A 13,660-nucleotide genomic window follows, 5' to 3' on the forward strand; every position below is an offset into this window, starting at 1 on the left:
GTTACAAACCTGTTGAGTTTCTCCAGTGTTCTCTGTGCTTGCTACTGACTCAGAGTGCTTGGTTGGATTTTCAATGTGACAGTTGTTTTCTTGATATTGAAAACAGACTGTGCACCCAACATTTTCTGTATTCTGCTGAATTCAGTTGCCCTCCACGGTTGTGGCACATTACTCAATGTAATAGACCAAAGCAACATCTGCTTAAAATGGCAACCCAGGATAAGGAATTTATCTTGCACAAGGTTCATGAAACGATCTCTGAAGTATTTTCATGTCATTTTTATTACAGTCAAAATAAAAGAAATTAAAAGATCAGTTACAAGAGAGAAAGAAAACATTTGTTTCTGGGTGAAGAAACAAGTACACTCCACTGAAAGGTCGATCAATAATACTCCAACTATCGCTTTTCAATAATTAAATCTTAAATAAGATCACAAATTTTAATACAAAAAAATTAAATACAAACCGAAGTAAAAATATTAAACATGATTGATTTTGGTTTACAGGCTATTTCGCTAGCCATCTCTAACTTGACTACTGCATTAAAGAGGAGCTTTTTTAAAGCATTTGGCCTTATACACAGAAGCCTCCTTTAAAGGAGGCACAGTTAAATTGAGCACACTATGCTAAGAAATTGCCATACAAAAAGCAATTCCTACAATACAGTACATAGTAAAATAACTCTTTTTGGTTGCAGAACAAATAAATGATACTACCAGTGGAAAAGGTGTTATTATACAAGTGTCACATGACAGCTTATTACATAATGAACCTGGTTTCTTAAGAACTTAGAAAATAATTACATCTGAGAAACCAACATTCTTAAACTTGATCGTGGTGTACAATTTGTAGAATGGAAACAATTATTGAGCAAAACAACTTAACTCTCCTTTAACCCATCAAAAAGCAATTGTTTTATTGTGAAGAAAATTGTAGTTAGCATTCCATTTAAGTAATACGCTTCACTCAGTATCTTAAGTCTCAACTGGACACAATGACATCACTGTCAGAGAAGATAGGTCGTTTTTCCATCTGAGTCTTCTCAAAGTCTTCAGCAATCATGCAGAGGCATGTCATTTACTAAAAGCCATGCCCTTTAAGTTCATGTCAAACAAAATAATCATCTGAAGCTACATTACACAATGTAAAATGGCTAGCTCTCCAGGCACTGGCAGAAATGGCAGGTGGGCCTAAAGAAAGTCTGTACAGCCTGTCACTGGAAAGCCTTCTGAAGTCTGTGCCCATGTAGTTACAAGGAAACAAAGCATGTCACAGCCTGCCTTTCAGAACATCTTCTTGGCAGTCTGTCTGACAAATGCAGAGTTTTGGCTGCAAAACGTCGATGGCAAATCTTCACTTCACAGAAGCAGTACAGCTCTGATTACGAGAGGCAACCCACGCCATGAAGATATCCCTACAGAAGACACAAGATTTTAACCTCACTGCTATTATACTTAATCAGACGCAACATAATACAAAAACTCTCAGCACTATAATATGTACTCCAAGGCCAGCTGGATGATTAAACTCCAGTTTTCCTGCTGCCAATCAATCTGAACAGGAGAATGAAAATGACATTTGAGCAATGGGTTGAAATTAAATGTTAGTGACAACATACATCTTAACCTTTATCAAATCAGAACTTGCAAGAAATATTCCAGACAAAAAGTATTGGATAAGGTGTACATTGATAGATTTACCTCGTGATCTTACCACAATCACATTACCCGGCTCATAATTTCAAATCTGCAAATAGGAAGGTTGTAACTGGGGGAATCAACATAGACCTAACACACTCAGCACTCTTCTCAGTGGAATTTTCTATAACTTTTCAATTCCCCATTACATGTTCAATAAAACATCACAAAATGCAACTTTTTTTAAAAAAAGCAAACAATGACACCCAGACCAAACTGTGTTTCTGTTTGTATTTTCCACATTTTGCACTCCATCGCTAACAAGAACAAAGATGATAAACCCCTGCATGCGTATCACTATTCTCATTGCTTAGAAATAGGGAACTGCAGAAAACGTCAGCTTTAAAAGTATTTCTAAATAGGTAAGCAATTGTAAGGACCATGTACACCACTCAAGAGGTCAGATATTGATGTATTTTTGTTCAGAGTTTCAACTAGGAGGAGGAATTAAACAGTCCAAAGAACTAATAGCAAAAATTCATGTTCAACCAAAATAGAAGGAAACTTTTAGATACATAAACAGGTCTTGTGGCCCTATTTACTACAGCGCAGCACAAGTTCATCACATTTACTGTTGTATAACTGTATTGGGTGAAGCAAATGTGTTTAACACCTTCAAAATTCACCAGAGTGGTGAGTAGGTGCTAGTATGTCCTGTGTAAAGCATCTGAAATATCTATAGTATCCATCATCCATTCTAAACTCTCCAGATCAAAGACCTCCAGTTTTAAAAAGGACTGTTTAGTCAGTAAATGATGCATTGTTCTTCAATGAAAAACAACTACTTGTACATCCAGAAGGTTCATCTGCTGATACATTACTACACTTGATGGGACAATCAGTATTTGGTCTGTCCTAAGCTGATGTGATTGATGGCTCAGATCAAGTGTTAATATAATGAAAATGAATATGCTAAGGCTTGTACACAGTCACATTCAAAACAGCATAAAAATATTGGTTATTTCTTGTTTCCAGCCACAAATGAACTTCCACCAAAAATGTCAGTTAAATATCATCTACCACTGCAGATACTAATATTTTGTAAAAGGAGAGTTATTTTTTAAATTTATAGTTATGATCACTGCTTGCACAGGAATTGTTTTTGCTTTGTGTGTTTTGAAAATACTTTTTTTATTTAGCTAAAGTAACTAATCTGATAAAACAGGTGTATGTGAAATATTACCTGCAGTGGTTAACTACACACTCGCTGCTACAGTATTCATTATCCCACTCCACGCTCTGGGTTGGTGGATTTGTGCAGCCAGTCCTCATGCATCGTATTGGAGTGGTAGCACCCACAGGAGCTGGTGGGGGAGAGCTGATGATAGGCTGGACTTCAGGCGGAGGTGGTGAAAAGGTCTGGAAGTAGTTAAAAACTATTTAAATAGGTGAATCTTTTCTAATTAATGCAATGTTTAAATGGTACTGCGTTGGACAGCAAGAAGCCAGAGAATTTATCTATCTCTGTAATGCTCAAATCAAGATGTAAATGTCATAGAATATGCATCAATAGTTGGTAAGGAATAATGATACTAACTGTTCCTGCAATGAATAACCAGGGGTCCCTATAAGGTGTTTTCACTCCTAATAAGTTGCCTTCCTATGCAGAAAGTAAGACTGCACCCTGAGCTAGCCTCATGGTAAACACAGCGTCTACACAATGGAAGGGAATAATGAAAATAGCCAGTCTGAGTTCTGAATGCAGAGGTCAAGCACTAAACCTTATACATAGTAACAGAACTCACAATCATTCTTTTCAAGGGAGTGATTGACCTACAGATACAGGAATGAAGAAAATTATCCTTACTTTGGCTTCCAACAGACAAAAGGAGGCAAGCATTGCATACAAATTAGAGATGCAAAATACTCTGCAGCAAAAGAGGGTTCATTTTAAGCAATGCCATCTCAAAAGAGCATTATATTCAGAGAGCTTGTCCTTGTGAATTCCACACAATAATTGGTAATTAGAATTCAAATTAAAAATGAGTAAAAATACCATTTTGCACACTTTAACCTTAGAACTTGGATCAACAGCATGCTGCTCAAATATGCTGTCCTTTCTCTGCATTTTCACAAAGCAGTGTCAGCACGAGAAACCTGGGTGGAGACACTTTTTTGTTGAATCACCATCTATGTCGCTTTGTTACATGCAACATAATTACAAAAAGACTAACAAAAGCAGAACTATATTCCTGCCTCCTTCCTTTATCTGATACTACATTATGACAATACCATGTTTCCATGGCAACAAACAGATAACCTGTATTGAAAGAAAACAATGATAGATTACATGTACATGTGGTGTCATATCCAATTAAGTCAAATTGACTGTCTACTGCACTATGCTCCTGCCCACACGGCTGATCAATAAATATGGGCTAAATCCAACAAAGTTTTCTATTTTTTCCCATCCCAATCTACTAAGTCCAAGACAGATCATGCTACTATGATCCAAACACTGCTGCTAAGGGGGCAGGTGGTGCATAGACACCATTCAGTCGTGGCCTATTCAGTCCAAACTACTCTAACACTCCATTCATGCATAGCAAAACACCATCTGGTCCTATTTTCCCTCCAGCAATCACAGCTGACCAAAAACGATGATAACAGCTGTTACAAAACAAAAGCCAAACAAAGGGGCAAGAAAGGTTATACTCAAGTCCAGTACTGCAAACTACTCCGTGAAGTGGGTAATAGAAAGAAGCCTTTCAAATCCTTAAAGACTATTCAATAGCGTAAGGCAGAAGACACTGGTTAAACCTGAGATATTTAATCCATCTGTCTAGAAATACTGCAAACATCAATGGATCAGGTGATAATGGCTGACTGAAATTATGCTGCGTACAGTCACCAGGGTTGTTATACTCTAACTTAGTGATTAATGACCTTGTGCCAAATTTAATTAAAACTTTTTGTGTTCATTCAACTAATGTCAAAACTGTTTAATGGGAATGAAGATACAGCTTTCCACCATGAGAAAGTATCTTCTCTTGCCGCATTCCATAAAAAGAAATAAAATTATTTAAACCGTGTTGAGTTAAATAAAATTGAAACTCATTGTATTCTTTTATGTCACTGTACATTTTTAAAATCTAAAATATGTGTGTCATGAATAGGCAATAGTGGGTTAGAAAACTTGTGTTACACAAGTGAGATATCACATTATAATTTTATATGGACGGCATCTAATTTCCCTAGGGTAGAATGAGTCATGCAAGCTTTAATTTCTGAACAAGCCAAAAATAAGCATAAATTAAAGTACGAATCATATTACTCTTTTGTCAAAAGACAAAAATGTAATTATACCTGGCAATAAAATACAAAAGCTGATTTGGGTTGGATTATCTTTATACGGCAACATTGTCTAATTTATATTAATTTTCTGATAGCAGATGAAATGTAAATTGGAGGAGATAAGTTCTGCACACAAATCTTTCTCTCCCTCTCATCTAATTTATTCCAAGCAATGAATTTAAGAATTTAATCAGATCACCACAACACTATTAAATATTTGTACACAAGGATCAAAATGCTGCACAGTTGCAGAACACAGGCAAAATCCATGTTTCCTTATCAATGAAACAATGTGGTCCAGGCTCAACACAATACCTGCTATTTTGTAAGTGCTCATTATTTTAATTTCTGTTTATAACTAATAGCTGGTAGCTATGGACACATACTATAGCATGTCCCTGGTGTGTATTGGGATTCCAGTCATGCATGACACTTGCTGTTTTTAATTTTCATTTTATCATCAGCAGTTTAAGGTTGTTGCCAGCGCTCATTTGCAATTTTAACCAGACTTCTTCACTATAGCTTCTGACAGGACAGATGCTGTAATTAATCACTGGAGACAGCTGGGGACGGCAGCCATGCTGTTCCAGAAAACATTACGATGGCAGCCTCATTTCTGAAGCACTTGGATGAGAAATGAAATAATGTGAACTGCTAATCCCATCTGTGTGCAGGCAGTAGGCACAAAGGTGCTCAGTACTTTTTCACAATACTATTAATACAAATTACAGAATCATTTACTGGTGAGAAAGGAGACAACTGACAAGATATTCTACTTCTGAGATCTATTTACAAGAACACACAATTTGTTATAACAGATGCCATTTCTTTAATACATTTACTGAAATTATTTTAAATATTGCTAAATGGAAATTCATGTGCATCAATGAAAATCCTTTCACTCCACTTTTGGGCGCAGGGTGATCGGTTGCAGAGCACTGTGTTTCAGTTGGAGGTTTTCTGGATGGTTAAATGGGAAGGATTATCACAAATTTGTAAGTAATATGATGCAAGCAAGTTCCACCGAAAAATATTGTTTGTAAAATGTAAAGCACACGTAACCCCAATTTGGGGGAGTTTCTTATACAGTTCCTGTTTCAGAACAAAAACTCATTTCTAGATTCTTTATTTTAATGTTCAATGGTTATTGGAGGTAGGAAAGCTGATACATTTGTAAAACAACATATAGGTACATAGAGAGCATGTAGTGCCTTTCCTGACTGCCATCCAATTGTGAAGTAAAATGAGAGTATTATGTATTGAATTCAGTCCAGGAGTATAAAAGGATGACTAAAACCAATGAATTATGGAAGTCTTTCAGAAATAAAATCTATTCATTTATGGATTTTTAAAGTATACAGAACCAATTTTTTTCCCCTTCCAGTAATACATTTGCTGATTTATCCAGAAGGAAAGATCACTACCCACTATTCCCTGGATGGCACGTTTTTGTGGATTTTAGTCCCTTTCTGAATATTTACTTGCAAATATATCACCATTCCTACACTGTCACTGGGTCAAAATCCTGGAATTCCCTCCTTAAGGGCATTGTGGGTCAATCTATAATACATGGACTGCAGAGGTTCAAGAAGGCAGCTTAGCATCTTCTGAAGGTCAACTAGGGATGGCCCGGCCATCGATACCCACCTTCCACCAGCGAATCAAAAATATTAACTGGCACCATCTGAATGGTAATACCCACTATTGAGAGCATTCAATGTGAATCAGTGCAAGTTTACTTTTAATTGGTGTGGTAGAATTGTGAAAACCATGTTAATCCCAATAAAATAATAAACAAATATAGAATCTGGCAATTAATTCAACTGAATTCACAATCTGTAATGAGACAGACTCATTTATTAGACATGATTTGGAGATGCCAGTGTTGGACTGGGGTGTACAAAGTTAAAAATCACACAACACCAGGTTATAGTCCAACAGGTTTAATTGGAAGCACACTAGCTTTCGGAGCGCCGCTCCTTCAATCACCTGATGAAGGAGCATTGCTCCGAAAGCTAGTGTGCTTCCAATTAAACCTGTTGGACTATAACCTCATTTATTAGAAGTCACCAATTTCGCAAAGGGTTTCTTGGTCAATGTAAATCTTTCCTTATTGATCTAATTTTCCAGTCATTCTTTGACAAAATATATATATCCCATCTTAAATATTTAAACAGGACTATACCAATTACCACACATCTTTGGTGTTATGACTTTTATTTAAACAACTTGTTGGAACACTGTTTTAAAGAAATAAGGGCAAAATATCACTGTAGAAAATTTAAATTATACAATGTACATCACAACTAAAATCCTCAGCTCACATTTTAAATCAACATAAAATGCATAACTGATATTTTTAAAAAATCTATGTTGGGATAATTTTACCATAAAAAAACTTTGTGAAGTAAATTTTTATTTAATTTTTATTTACATTGTAAAAAACATAGTCTGAGGTCAGTAATACACCAGATTCATCAATCTATTAAATATCTATTAGTCACGTCAGTTTAAAATCTCATGCCACCTTGTTTTCCTGGAAGGGTTTCATGTTAAGAAGTTACTGACCTGTGGCAATACCTGGGTCTGGGCCTGGGTTTGTAGTGGAGATTGTTGTTGCTGAGCTGGCTGTGGACTTGATCGTGTGGGCACTGGCGAAGTGATCTGTGAGGCCACCACTGACTGTGAGGCAACAGGGGAATGCTGAGGTGGCGAGTGCTGAGGTGGATGCTGCTGTTGCAGCTGCTGGATTTGCTGTTTCTGCATGTGCTGTAACTGCATCTGCTGTAACTGCTGCTGAATCTGCTGTTGTTGCAACTGCTGCTGTAGCTGCTGCTGGATGTGCTGCTGAAGCTGCTGTTGGTGCATTTGATGGTGCATCTGATGTTGCTGCATTTGATGCTGCTGTATTTGGTGCTGATGCTGAATTTGCTGGTGCTGCATTTGCTGTTGTAGTTGTTGCTGCATTTGATGCTGCTGAAAGTGTTGCAATTGATGCTGCTGCATTTGTTGTATCTGGTGCTGCTGAGGCTGCAATGGAGGGCTCAGCTGGGGTGAAGGTGGAGTGGGGACCATAGTGGTGCCCATAGGTGCAGCAATATTTGTTGACATGTTTGGCGCTATGGTAACGGATGCCACCAGCTGACTGCCTTGCAAGGGCAACCGCATTGGTTTGGGGGCTATTGCTCTTGGCAGTGTCTGGGTTGATGCTGAGACAGATGCATGTTGGGAAAGTGATGGATTCATAAGAAGGGAAGTTGAAAGACTAGTTGATGCTAAAGTCTGCTGAACAGAACGCATGGTCTGTGCTTCAGCTGATTCTGCAGCAGCCTGTGGAGAGAACAAAACATTGGAACCATAAACAAAGTAGCACATTTGAACTTCCATGAAACACACCACATTTACATACAACAACAATAATAATTTTTTAGGAAAGGTAGCTGAAATTTTGTACCATTCAGGGAATTACATAGCCACAGTCTCTCCATCGCTCTTAAAAGTATTCCACATAAAATTGTCAGTACTGTGGCCAGATGGTCATGGGCTGCCTTTTTTCTTTTCTCCATTTCTGATTATACATTGTGTACCAACAGATATTGTGGCACAGTGGCAGTATCCCTGACTTTGAGCCAGAATCTCCAGGTTTAAGTCCCAGTGTTGGATTAGAAAGCCAAGGGAGTTCATAATTCAACAAAACATGGCAGGCATTAAGAGTGAGAGTGCTGGTTAGCCATAGGATTAAAATAAATTGAAGCTTTGGTCATCTCAGTCCAGAGTTTACACTCCAACTGACATGGAAATGTGTATGTTGTTCTGTAACTTTGATTGCTTGGAAGGTCAGTTGGCTGGAGGATTGGCAGGAATTTGACTGGTGTGAACAATATGCAATGTGATCCTTGTTCCTGCTAGTCCTAGAGCTGTACAGCAGGGAAACAGACCCTTTGGTCCAACACGTCCATGCTGACTAGATATCCTAAACTAATCTAGTCCCTTTTGCCAGTACTTTGCCCATATCCATCTAAACCCTTCCTATTCACGTACCCATCCAGATTCCTTTTAAATGCTGTAATTGTACCAGCTTCCATCACTTCCTCTGGCAGCTCATTCCATATACACCCCACCATTTGCGTGAAAAAGTTGTTGCTCAGGTCCCTTTTAAATCTTTCCCCTCTAAATCTATGCCCTCTACTTCTGGACTCTCCCACACCAGGGAAAAGATCTTGTCTATTTATCTTATCCATTTCCCTCTTGCTTTTATAAACCTCTACAAGGTCACCCCTCAGCCTCCGATGCACCAGGGAAAACAGCCCCAGCCTATTCAGCCTCTCCACATAGCTCAAATCCTCCAACCATGGTAATATCCTTGTAAATTGTTTCTGAACTCTTTCAAGTTTCATAACATTCTTCCTATAGGAGGGAGACTAGAACTGCATACAATATTCCAAAAGTGGTCAAACCAATGTGCTGTACAGCTCAGATGGACTTAGTATCTATATCCTTGCCCTATCTATGGTGGAGGTGATGGTAGTGTGGATTAGACTTGTCTTCAGCCAGACAACTGAAAATAAACAGAGGCAAAAATAAAAGGAACTTGTTACTCTAAGTGACTAGCTCCTCCATCAAAGATAATCAAGGGGAATTCCTTCTTTATTATATTTGCTCTAGTATGTACCAAACAAAATAGAGATAGATATATAGGGAGTAGCAGGTTGACAAGATCAACTCGGATTAGCGATGGATAAATGCTTTTGTATGCATTTACCTACTTTTCCTCTGATTTCAGGAAGATTAAATACAAATATGCGATCATAATTGTTCAGTGGAATGGACTGTGACAGTTTCAAACAGTTCTTGGGCACCTTTTGGATATGGTCAGTCAACTGGTAAGTTGATATTGTGGATCATTATCAGGTCACTGTGAAGGAACATTTACTCAACCATCCATGTAATAAAAAGCAGTAACAAAAATCGGATAATATCAATAACATGCTGTGATAAATATCAATTAGAGTAAATTTAAACTAGGAAGTAGAGTAATATGGAAATCATAAACATAAAGGATGCAGCTATCAATTGCTTCTTCATGTTTTTAACAACAGGTGCTCATGAAACAATATTGAGAAAATGCCATGTTATTGAGATAATTCTTTAGGAATGACCTTTCTTTAAATGTGCTCATTCATGAGAAAAATAAGGAATACGTTTTATGTAATTCAGCTGAATAACATTAAGCAAAGTAATCTCAGTTTATTTTTGTTTTTCAAGGCAAATGATTTGAAAGAACTCAGATTGCTTACTGTTCCAGTGCATTCAATTCACACCATTGTACTCATGACATTTAACATGTTTCCAACTCCAAATTATGGATGCGATGTTATCCAGTTGTAAAACTTTGTCTAATAATTTGTCAAACACCACACATTAAAAATAAGTAGTTGAACCTTAAGAGCAAGGTTAGATCTCATGGAATGCAGGGAGAACTAGCCATTTGGATACAGAACTGGCTCAAAGGTAGAAGACAGAGGGTGGTGGTGGAGGGTTGATTTTCAGACTGGAGGCCTGTGACCAGTAGATTGCCACAAGGATCGGTGCTGGGTCCACTACTTTTCATCATTTATATAAATGATTTGGATGTGAGCATTAGAGGTATAGTTAGTAAGTTTGCAGATGACACCAAAATTGGAGGTGTACTGGACAGCGAAGAGGGTTACCTCAGATTACAACGGGATCTTGGTCAGATGGGCCAATGGGCTGAGAAGTGGCAGATGGATTTTAATTTAGATAAATGTGAGGTGCTGCATTTTGGGAAAGCAAATCTTAGCAGGACTTATACAATTAGTGGTAAGTCATTGGGAATGTTGCTGAACAAAGAGACCTTGGAGTGCAGATTCATGGCTCCTTGAAAGTGGAGTCGCAGGTAGATAGGATAGTGAAAGCGGCGTTTGGTATGCTTTCCTTCATTGGTCAGAGTATTGAGTACAGGAGTTGGAAGGTCATGTGTCTGAACAGGACACTGGTTAGGCCACTGTTGGAATATTGCGTGCAATTCTGATTTCCTTCCTATGGGAAAGATGTTGTGAAACTTGAAAGGGGTCAGAAAAGATTTACAAGATGTTGCCAGGTTTGGAGGATCTGAGCTATTGGGAGAAGTTGAATAGGCTAGGGCTGTTTTCCCTGGAGTGTCGGAGGCTGAGGGGTGACCTTATCAAAGTTTATAAAATCATGAGGGGCATGGGTAGGATAAATAGACAAAGTTTTTTCCCCCGGAGTGGGGGAGTCCAGAACTAGAGGGCATAGGTTTAGGGTGAGAGGGGAAAGATATAAAAGAGACCTAAGGGGCAACTTTTTCACACAGAAGGTGGTACATGTATGGAATGTGCTGTCAGAGGAAGTGGTGGAGGCTAGTACAATTGCAACATTTAAAAGGAATCTGGTTGGGTATATGAATAGGAAGGGTTTGGAAGGATATGGGCCGGGTGCTGGCAGGTGGGACTAGATTGGGTTGGGATATCAGGTCGGAATGGACGAGTTGGACCGAAGAGTCTGCTCTGTGACTCTATCAGTCTCCAGGTTCCTTTCCCAATTTGTCTTGATCAGAAGGTAGTAATCAGGCCCATATCAAAATGAATTATGCAAGTGTCCCATAAGTTTCAATAACATAGCACTGACTGATTTCCATTGGTATCTCATTAATAGGAGGAAAGACAGAACTTGAATTCATTTGCCTCAGAACATCTTAAATGCTTGAACAGCTGAAATGCTGAATTAACTGTGAAGCAGTGCCATTGCTGTAAAGCAAGCAATGTGGTAGTGAAGTACAATAAAATCTTACAAATTGCAAAGAGACAATGTGTTTCTGGGAAATTGACTGAGGGATTAATATTGGGCTGGGCAAGGGGAGCGGTCCGTTGATCTTTGAACACTGTGTCAAAAATTATGTTGCTGGAAAAGCACGGCAGGTCAGGCAGCATCCAAGGAGCACTCCTGTTCCTCAGATGTTGCCTGACTGGCTGTGCTTTTCTAGCACCACACTTTTGGACTCTGACTCCAGCATCTGCAGTCCTCACTTTCTCCTCTCCTTTGAATACTGTTGTGCGATATTTTAAATCCACTGGAGGAATCAGATGAGACCATGGTTTAGCATTTTATCTGAAAGACGACAATCTCTCAGTATGTACGGAGGTCCAGCCTAGATTATGTACTCAAATTACTGCGGCAGACTTGAACATACATTTGATTCAGCTGCAAAATGCTACTACTGAATCACAACTGGCACATGTCATGTGGTTGTTCAAATTTGTTCGAAAAATAGTATATTTTATCTTTTAAGATTTTAGAAACAGTAAGAGACACATGTAATTGCAGTGACTTTTTCTGACAGTTGACAAATAATAAAATGTAAGCTAATTTCCCCATAAATTCAATATGTGTTGCAGACAATATTTTTGTTACTCGCTTTATGCTTTAATTTGTGACATAAAACCAAGTTCTGGGATTAATTGTGGACTTTTAATTACATTTGATCCAGAAGTAACCCACTAACAAACATGAATGACAGACCTTTCATTAAACAAACATCCCACATTCAGCATGTTCATTCAATATGCACTTTTTGAAGATTACCTTTGAAACAAGGCTGGCCCGGTATGCAGCAAGCGCTTTCAGATATTCCTTTTTAGCGGCTTCTGTCTTTCTTTTGTATACCTACATTCAAGAACAGATATTCTGAAATTTAAATGCTTGTACTTATTAACCTTGGACATTTATGACTCATAAGAAAACCATGCAGCAGGACATTGTAATATGTAACATACAGCAATTTTATAGCATTTGATTATGGAAAGAGTTTTATTTATGCAGCTTCCAGATTTTTAGAAAAGCCACTATGTTATACAAAAATAACTTTCATTTCCATATAACCTTTAATGTAAAAAGGTACCAATGAATGGAAATAGACTGAATGAATGAAAATAGATTAGATTAGACTTCCTACAGTGTGGAAATAGGCCCTTCGGCCCAACAAGTCCACACTGACCCTCTGTAGAGTAACCCCCCTCTGACTAATGCGCCTAACTCTATGGCAATTTAGCATGGCCAATTCACCTGACCTGCGCATCTTTTGGATTGTGGGAGGAAACCGGAGCATCCGGAGGAAACCCACACAGACACGGGGAGAATGTGCAAACTCCACACAGACAGACACCGAAGGCTAGAATCGAACCCGGGTGCCTGGCACTGTGAGTTAACAGTGCTAACCACTGACCCACCGTGCCATCCCTGGAAATGGGGTGGAAAATTGTCAGTAAAATAGGTAAGGACAGATTGGGGGGGGATAGCTAAATGTTAAGTGATAAATGGGGTGTTGAGAGGGCATTTAAAAGGAAGAGAAAAGTGGAGGGTTATGGTGTTAGAGACTGAATCATGGTATAGAATGAGATAAAGGAGAGGGGGAGAGTTAGGTGCTATACTGAGCTGACAACTTACATTTGTTATAGGCCATTCAGCCCTTTGAGCCTATACAATCATTTATAGAGTCAGAGAGTCATATAGCACATAAATAGACCCTTCAATCCAACTCATCTGCACCAACCAAGTTTCCCAAACCAAACTGGTCCCATTTGCCTGCATTTGGCCCATATCCTGCTAAATCTTTTCTAGTCACGTACCTG

General features: G+C 38.5%; 1 protein-coding gene across 4 annotated transcripts in view; it reads right to left on the reverse strand.

The window, feature by feature from the left end:
• Positions 1-281: 281 nt before the first annotated feature.
• tox3 (TOX high mobility group box family member 3) overlaps positions 282-13,660 on the reverse strand; it is a 112,302-nt gene continuing 98,923 nt past the window's right edge. For 3 of the 4 annotated variants that reach the window (XM_043706970.1, XM_043706972.1, XM_043706971.1), the window contains 4 exons: positions 12,615-12,695; positions 7,560-8,321; positions 2,881-3,056; positions 282-1,414 (listed from right to left, as the gene is read on the reverse strand). In XM_043706970.1, coding sequence (XP_043562905.1) covers positions 1,354-1,414; positions 2,881-3,056; positions 7,560-8,321; positions 12,615-12,695 — 1,080 coding nt within the window. In that variant the 3' untranslated portion in view covers positions 282-1,353. The remainder of the gene's footprint in view (positions 1,415-2,880; positions 3,057-7,559; positions 8,322-12,614; positions 12,696-13,660) is intronic. The other variant, XM_043706973.1, reaches the window with a different exon arrangement.

This window comes from Chiloscyllium plagiosum, chromosome 17 (genome assembly GCF_004010195.1).
Source record: "Chiloscyllium plagiosum isolate BGI_BamShark_2017 chromosome 17, ASM401019v2, whole genome shotgun sequence".
Lineage (NCBI taxonomy): Eukaryota > Metazoa > Chordata > Chondrichthyes > Orectolobiformes > Hemiscylliidae > Chiloscyllium > Chiloscyllium plagiosum.